Below are 9239 nucleotides of genomic sequence, written 5' to 3' on the forward strand. Positions count from 1 at the left end.
TCTTGCTCTATTGAATATAAATCCACTTTAAACTAAACAGTTGTCTGATTCACACTTTTGGGTCCAGTTCTCTCTATACTATACAAAACAAATATCTGTTTCAGCAGTTTCACCTGGGAGAAATAAAGGTTTGTCTTACTTGTACTTTATATAAGCATTTCCATTTCATGCCAACATTTCATTTAATTATTGAACTTTCACCCCCACTAAATTTATTTAACACCTGTTAGTTACTAGTTATTTTTTCAGATTAAGATCTGACAATAAAAAGTGATAACCTTATAAAACCTAGCACATTGTTAAACATTAAATTAGTGGTTGTGAACCCTTTTGACTTGTGATCTCTTCATCTGAAGCAGTTTCTAGTTGGGGCTCCTTGTTAAATTTCAGATGTCAGAAGTGATATTTCTCCTCTGAAAATAATTGTTCGAGGCCCAAAGAGGTCAAACTGTCCAATAGTTTACAAAAAAGCAAATTATTATTATTTTTTTAAAGATATTTTTGGGGGCATTTTGCCTTTAATAATGGACAGGACAGGTAAGTTTGAAAGGGGGAGAGAGAGAGGGGGATGACATGCAGCAAAGGGCCACAGGCTGGACTCGAAGCGGCAACAGCCTTGTACATGGGGCGCCTGCTCCATCCACTAAGCCACTGATGCCCCCAAAAAGCAAATATAAGAGAAAAGTCCACATTAATAAGTACAACTTTGCGTAGCAGACCTAATTTCTGTTTTATTCCTTCCTATTAATCATCTCATGACCCCTCAGATTTATCTTACCGACCCCCAGTTTAGAAACCGCTGGACTGAACTGCATAAACTAAACTGTATAGTTTTAAGTCGCAGTAACAGTAAAATGCTGCTTATACATTCATGTATCAGTATCAACAATCTAATTATAATATATTTGTCACAGGGGTACTAAAAGAGTACTTTTGATAGCTTAGGTATATTTTGCTCATCTGTACTTTCATTTGAGCAGAATTCTGAATTTGGACTTTTACATGTAATGGAGTATTTTTACATTGTGGTTTTACTTATGTAACTTAAGTAAATAGCTGTTACATTAAGCAGAGATCTGGTGATGTGCACAAGGTATGACTTATATCATTTTCATACACATTAAACCATCCAGTGACCCTCTGTATGTAAACATTTGCATTTGTTATCTTTCTTTTCATTTATTCAGCATTTCTTAACTTTTCATCTATCTGTAGTTCAAACTGAGCGGTAACAGTTTTTACACAGCTTCTCTGTGAATGCACACTTACTCTATGACCTGTCCTTAACCTCTCAGCACTCACCATCTCCAGCACTCAGCTGGGGCAAAAGTTTCGGAGGTACTTGTGGTGGGGACGTTCCTGGAGGAATCTCTTCCTCTGGTCTGTCTTCCAGCTGCTCGCCCATGTCCTGCAGCCCCTCAGGTAAATCTCCTTCAGGGTGCACCTCCTCGCCTCTCTCCTCCTCCGTTAGTGGTACATTCTCCTCCACCCGTTCACAGTCCTGAAGAGGGGCAGCTACTGAAGTACATAAACAAAGGGGAAAAAGCAGTTAAAATGTAGGTATAATTGGTTTGGCTGCAACATTTCGCCAAGCTGCATTGTGACATTTTTTAATATGTCACACTGGAACATACTGTATTGTGCTGGTTTTGTGTACAAATATGCATAATGTAGACCTCTTACGGCAGATAGGAGTTGAGGCAAAGAACATCATTGAAATGTCTTTGCTGCCCTCTAATGGTATATGTGTAGACAACTGACACACACATGTTTCATCAAGCTTTGTGGATTACATAAAAAATGAAAAAGGCACACCATTAATTAATTCAAACCCTTAGTTATGATACATACATTTAAACCTTATTAAATTATATCATGACAGTAAAATCTCTCCATCTTCATTCATATTGGTTTCAAAGCAATCTTACACACTCTCATATTGATCTACAATTAAGCTGAGGAAAAGACACTCAGCCACTTTACTAATCCATTTTTCCCTCATCTGTTGCTTTTGCAGCTCTGTAATGTTTATTGATCAGCTGACTCTGACTACAGCGAGGGCTCGTCCTTACCTGGAGGGGGAAGCTCCTCCTCAGGACCAAGGTACTCCACACTGCTCACTGTGAGGTTTGGGTTCAAGGGTCCCCCGAATCCTCCGAGCAGGACTGCACCGTCTGAGCAGCAGCCCTGGGTGGGGGAGTTGGGGTCGTGGCATAGAAGACCGCTGGATAATGCTACATCTGTGAGAGGGTAAGGGTAGAGACGTATGTCATGATTTCTGTGTTGTGGATAAACAAAATAAATATGAATTATCTCCAGGAATAGAAGGTGATTTCTCATATTGGTGCTGAACCTTTTGTTAATAATCTCATCTCTTTCTATGTTTCTCTTCTCAGACAGCCGATCTATATGGTTACAGTGAAACAGCATTTTGGGACCATCTTACTTCCTCTGTGTGAGTATTGCCTGTTAAATTGGGAAGGAATTATTTAAGTAAGGGATAATATAAACCCCTTTAGGATGATTCAGGATCCTGCAACACCCTGACAAAGTTTATTTTAGCAAAAATGACCTGCTAGCTGTACATTATCCTACTTATTACACCACTACGTAAGAAATAAATCAATAATTTGACACATTTTATTTAAAAATTATTTAATTGATTTATCTCAGAAATATCCCCAGAATCAGATCATTCATTTCCATCAAACATCTGGACACTGTTATTTATGCATTCATAACCAGTCTTTTAGATAATTGCAATTATTTGCTCTCTGGCATCAGTAAAAAAAAATCCCTCTCACGCCTCCAGCTAATCTAAAACTCTGCTGCCAGAACCTTGACTCGCACTAGAAAACATGACCACATCACACCGACCCTGGCCTCCCTACACTGGTTACCTGTTGCTTTTAGAATTGATTTTAAGATTTTATTGATTACTTACAAAGCCCTGAGAGGCTTTGCTCCAAGTTATATAACAGATCTATTACTGCCCTACGTTCAGTCTCGCACCCTGAGAGCCTCAGATGCATCTTTTCTTGTTGTTCAAGGTCTCGATTAATTCACAAAATTGACAGAGCCGTTGCAGTCAGAGCTCCTCGACTTTGAAATGACCTGCCTGAGGAGATCAGGGCCGCAAACTCAGTTTCATCTTTTAAATCACTTCTGAAAAACCTACTTGTTTAAATGTTAAATGTTGTTCAATGATTTTAACTTTTTTTATTATTGTGTGTTTTTATTATGTTATTTGTATTCTATTACTATTGATTTTATGTTGTTTTATTGCTTTGTCTTTTATTTGGTTTTGTAAAGCACTTTGTAACTGTGTTTTGAAAGGTCCTATATAAATAAAGTTTATTATTATTATTATTACATTTCTGCAAACCACATATAGGTTACATTTGTATGTTATTATGTTATCTGTTTAGGCACAAAAGCGACTTGGTTATGGTTAAGAAAACATCCTGATTTGGTTTAAATACCAGCTGTCATGGCACTATTCTCAGTGAAAAACAGAGATGGGTCGATAAAACACAACTGACTTTGTTATCTGTGGTCTCAAACAATGGTCTGCAGCTTGTCAGGTGTCACGCCATCCACCACCCCCTCCACCTCCACATGACAAACTCAGCTCATATACTATGGCACTTTAGAAATGTTGATATGACACATATGAAATGTACAAATGTAACATATGTGGTGTGAAATGTACAATGCCAGTGTTTCTTTCATTCTTTATGTATGTATTTATATAACCTTTATTTAACCAGAAAACCCTCTTGAGATTAAAAATCCCTTTTACAAGAGTGTCCTGGCCGAGACAGGCAGCTATATATGTTACAGACAACATAGAACAAAAACACAGAATAAAAATGTACAGCTTTAAAACAAGCAATATAAAACACAAAATAGGATTACTACATAGAAAAGCCAAAGAGCATGTGAATATATAATAGAAGTGCACCATAAAAATGCAAAAAGGGCAACTACACATGATGACAAAGACCAGCTGAGATGCACCGTGACATTGGCATATAGAAGACTGTGTACAAAAATCCTGCAACAGTGCTTTGAAACGGCTGAAAGGAACCAAAGAGTGCAACTTTAGCTGCATACATAAATGCTAGCTTGCCAAACTCCGTACCTACCCTCGGCACAGACAATAAAAACATGTTTTGAGAACGCAGAGCATAGCCATTTTCAATTTTTTGCTTGATGTAAACACATAAGTATGCTGGAAGTAGGCCAAGAAGAGCTTTGTGTTCAGGAGAATACCAATGAAAAAGTCTAGGAAATTGTAAAGAGAGCCAGCCAACCCGAGCGTACAGGATACAGTGAGTGGGCTGCCGTGATCAGAGCTGCGTCCACAGCAGCAGTTTGCTATTCAGAAATAACAGATTATGGTTTATTGGTTTGAGGATTTATTTCCACCTTTTGCACTTTGATTTGGAAGTGACACCAGACCTTTTAATGAATAGATATGTAAATGATTTTTTTTTTCAATAAATGTATATATTGTGGTGGAGGATTAGGCCATGGCAGGTCCAGCTACTGGGAGGACAGACTGAGACAAGCTGCAACAGACCTCTGATGTGACCAACTGTCATCATTTCATGAAATGACTCTTTATGTCACCTTGATGTGATAGCACTCTCCATTACAGCCAGAGCATCACATTAAGCCATGTGTTCAGCAAATATAAGCCCAACACACTGTAGGTACCTGCTATGACTGCTTTAAAACACAAGCACACAAGGTGACTTATACAATGACCATCTGATCTGATAGTGTTTTATCATTTACAGAATTTATTTGTCCATAATAATGATTAAAAGAGCACAGTAGTTAAGATTAGCCTGATAGCTTGTGTCTGTTACCATTACATTCCAGTCACAGAGCTAAGCATACAATCTTCCAAAAAATAAATACTAGGCAACATTTGAAAAGCCCCAAAGGTCGTTTAAGAAGGCTTACTGCGGCTCTGAGGGTGTTTCCAGAATACTCAAAGACTTGTCTAACCAGCTGGATGAAAAACTGTTCAGTTTGATGCATTTTTTTTCAATCCCCTCTTCCAAGTTGTGACTGCTTACTAATCCAGACAAAGGTGTTCGCCGGAAACAACATATGTTAATGCTCATTTTGTACAACTTTAATCAAACGTAAAGCTTCTTCCATTTGGTTGCTTGTATGCCATATTTTCAAGCGCAAATAATGTGTAAATAATTTACTTGTATTGTCCAAAAAATAGTAAGTACGTATGTCATTTCTGACTTTGTGGACAGGAAATAGTGTCACAACTTAAAGGAATACTTCACCAACAAAATTACCATACATTTTTACTTAAACCTTAGTATTTAAAACACTTTCACATACCAGTAATATGCAAGCGCCCAGGAGTTCAAACACATGTGCCAGGCACACCACTTGTGCGTGCGTGAGATGCGAAAGTGTTAAAAAAAACAAAAAACAGTAAGACTTTAGTGAAAATGCATGTGTTTAGGAAGTACTTAGTATACAACTGGATAAATGAGACTTGGATTATATTGAACAAGTTGTGAGACAGTTTGTCGACAGATGTTTTCATACAGTTTTGCTGTTGTTAAAAGCATTTCATCAAGAATTTGATCTGTTTTTGGATTTTTCGTTCACTGTGGAGGCATGCAAGAAAAACAAGTTTTCTTCCCAAATAAGGCGTAACACAGAATGAGTAAATACTGTAAAACTTCAATTAATAGCCTGGGCTATTATTTGCTTAAATCACTGAAATCAACAGGCCTATATTTGGGACAGGAGTCTACATGGGACAGGCTTTTATTTCCTGTCACACAAAACTGTTGCTCAGCAAAGTACAGGAAACACAATCATTTATACCAGTATGAATATTACTTGTCTAAGAATTAGGCTTCAGATAAAATATCAATCATGAATCATTCATTTTATCCAGCTCTGACAGACAGCACATCAGAGAGAGAGAAACACTCGTTTTACAGCCCCCTAGGATTACGGCACCTGACATACCGACACAACACCACTTATCCTGTTGAAACAGTACTCACAACTTGGATTATTTTTTATGAAAAACCCTTTAGATTCTTTAGATCTGAGGAGCCTTACGCACTAAAGGAATATGAATAACTTGCAGGGTAATCAAGGAATGGACACATAATTTGAGGTAGCCAACAACCTGCTTTTACACATCTGAAGAACTTTTATAAAAATGAACTGCATGGCAACCAGGAGTTTATTTGTCAAAATGTGTAGCCACACTGGGCTAGTATAAGGGACTGGGCATTTCATTGGGACTAGGCTTTTAATTGAAGTTTTACAGTAGTCATTTTGTATGTGCAGTAATCCCTCAAGAAACAGGTTAAAAATCCTTTGTGTTGCTCACCAGATATTTTATATATATATTTTATATATATATACAGATGGTTAACAAGTCCTTTTTTTGGGATCTGGAAATACCCTCAGAGTGTAGATAAGATTAGAGGTAAACAACCTTATGTTTATCTCAAAGTTTGCTGGTTATTTATTATTTAAATTTGGATACTTAACTTTGTGACTCAAATGTAATAGTAAAACATGAGAGACAGCAGCTGTGTCTGATGAAACATATAATATTGGAACATAATTCATGGCGAAAAACTTAAATTTCAGTATGTGTGATTTTGTGTAGATTTGCTACATTGTGCTACATTTTGAGATGGGGCTTCTTCTCAGTTTTTTATGTGCACAATATGGTGCTGCATCTCAATGGCTTTAACAAAGTATAAAACTCTTTTCCGACATCATTATAAATTGTAGAGGACTGACTTAATTCAAACAGTTGAAGCATGACTTGCCACATCTTTTCACCCACACCCTCTCGTTATCTCTTCCTAACCTAATTCATTAGAGGAGATGAGGAGAACTGTGGGCATTTGAATGTGTGTGTGTGGATGTGAACCAGGAAATCTACAGCCCCTCTCCATTAATGTCACCCACCATCCACCCATCCCACACTTTACCTGTGGAACTCTGCTTGAGCTTCTCATTTTTCTTTTTCCTCCACTTCCAGGGCTTGAAGATGCGCCCCAGGGTGGCCAGTTTGCTGTTACGTCGGATGGGTGGAGTGTGGACCCCTGTCACCAGGCAGCCGGTCCTCAGCACCCTCTGCTGGTCCACCAGCTCTACTGCAGTGACAGTGGAGTTAGGAAAGAGGAGAAAGAAGGAGAAAGAAGTGCAGGAGGATGAGATGGGGTAAAGAAAGAGTGGGTGTGGGTTTGTAGAGGAGAGGGATCAAAAGCAGGGAAAGAGAGCAAAGAGAGGACAAAGTGGAGAGAGAGTATGAAGGTGGGAATACAGGGATGAAGAAAGAAAAATGGAGCGTGAGAGGAGACAGAGAGAGAGAGAGAGAGCACAATTAGTATGCTCACCTTACTGAATAAACCATGATGGACTCCAAGTGCTGAACAGATTGAATTAGAAAGACTAATTTGATCAAGGCACACTCCCTCACGGCTGTTATATCCCCGCGAATCCCCTCCCTCAGAGCCACGCGTCACGTATCAAAATAAATATCCCTCACAGTCCAAATTTGGAGGGAACATAAGAGACACAGACACAGACAGCCTCACAACACTACAAAAAGATGCATTTCCCCAGAGACCAACAGGTGTGCCAGCCTCGACGCTTTCCCAGAAACAGCATTAGACTCGGCTGCCTGGTAAAAAAGAACTGATTGTTTTATTGTGTCAGCCTTATTTTTCCTAATGTACAGCTCTCTCCTCTGCTACATATTTATGCTCTCTGTCCCAGCTCTCAGTCAAGTGATCAGTGTTGTCAGGAGGTGCACATATCTCTGCAATATGTTCCATGATGCCTCTGAAACAGGAGCCAAACATGGGGAGCATGCAGCGTGTTTGGATCATTTCATCCCACAAAGCCATGGTGATAGTGTGTGTCTGAGGATGATGAGCCAGTGTTGTAATACTCATGATCGGTCTCAAGACCACTTTTTGAAGGTCTCAGTCTGGTCTCGGATTAGCCGCATTTTTACTTGATCTTGTCTCTGTCTCACACAAAGAGGACTCTGGATCTTATTTCAAGAGCAGTCAAGACACACAGTTGTGGGGATGTCACAAAAGTGTCTGTGCATAAAAGGAGTCTCGAATAAAAATGGGTAAGCTGAGTTCAGCTTCTTAGTGTTTGTATCTCTTTACTTAAAGAAATCAAAGCAAAATTCCCACACATAATCTTGAGCTCTGCAACGCCCTGTCATTAGTTTATCAAGATATTTCTCATGGAACACTTACACATGCACACATACATACAGTATGGCAACAAAGGAGATGAATGGAGAGGAATCTTCATTTGTTTTCTGTGGGTGTTTTTATGGAAATGTGGATCTTTCCGATCAGTTTGAGGAGTGCCTGTGGTTATCTTAATGGTTATCCTGCAGTGCGGGACTTTCACTGGTCTGCCTTTGGTCATGACTTGGTCTCGGTTGAGGAGGCTGTGACTACAACACTGGACTGAACCACATGTGGTCCTGGTTATGTTATCTTTTGCACGCAGTCAAATTCTTTTTCACCTTTTTTTGGATCCCACCAAGTTCCCAAAAAGTGCTTGCTGATCTTTCAGGGTTCCACAGCACAAAAAAAAAGCACAACTTAAAAGACACAAAAATACACAGAAAGCAGTAACTAAGCTGATTTTTGCAAATGAACATGTAAAAAAAAAAGATAAAAAATGATACAAATACAATAAAAAGCAACAAGAGAAAAAGAAATATGACAAAGCTCCTACAGTAACAATAACTAAAACTACATCTGTGTGAGCTTCAGCAGATTTAGTTCATAAAAGGACATACACAAACAAAAACAAGTGTGAGAATATGCAGCAGTATATGATGATAGATTGATATTAATTCATCTATGAGCTGTCCCCATCTTCTGTGCAGCCATTCCTGCACAGAGAGCCTTTTTCTCTCTTTTAAGGAAGCGTATATTTCAATGAATGTCGGCTGTGACTCATATCAGGCAAAGTGTGGGTCTACAGAACCATGTGTGAACATCGCTGCTGGGCTCTAGTCACAAAGAGAGCCAAGAAAGAGGAAACGTACAATAATTTCCATGTATTTAAGAGCTACATGCGTCAATGTGACAAAAATGCAGCGCTATCTGCCTTCGGGAGGCTGGTATCTTTGTTCAAATATTCAGCTGAGGAGGAGGCAAGGATTTGTGATGGGGGTGGGGGGG

At 38.9% G+C, this 9239-nt stretch overlaps 1 protein-coding gene across 2 annotated transcripts in view; it reads right to left on the bottom strand.

Annotated features, from left to right (window-relative positions):
- Window positions 1-9239, bottom strand: part of phactr3a (phosphatase and actin regulator 3a) — a 47526-nt gene that overhangs the window by 12598 nt on the left and 25689 nt on the right. The window contains exons 2-4 of one of the 2 annotated variants that reach the window (XM_050066151.1): window positions 7008-7172; window positions 2073-2240; window positions 1303-1515 (exon numbers count right to left, since the gene is read on the bottom strand). In XM_050066151.1, the coding sequence (XP_049922108.1) occupies window positions 1303-1515; window positions 2073-2240; window positions 7008-7172 (546 nt within the window). Of the gene's footprint in view, window positions 1-1302; window positions 1519-2072; window positions 2241-7007; window positions 7173-9239 lie in introns of both variants that reach the window. The other variant, XM_050066150.1, reaches the window with a different exon arrangement.

Source organism: Epinephelus moara, chromosome 16, assembly GCF_006386435.1.
Source record: "Epinephelus moara isolate mb chromosome 16, YSFRI_EMoa_1.0, whole genome shotgun sequence".
NCBI classification, from domain to species: domain Eukaryota; kingdom Metazoa; phylum Chordata; class Actinopteri; order Perciformes; family Serranidae; genus Epinephelus; species Epinephelus moara.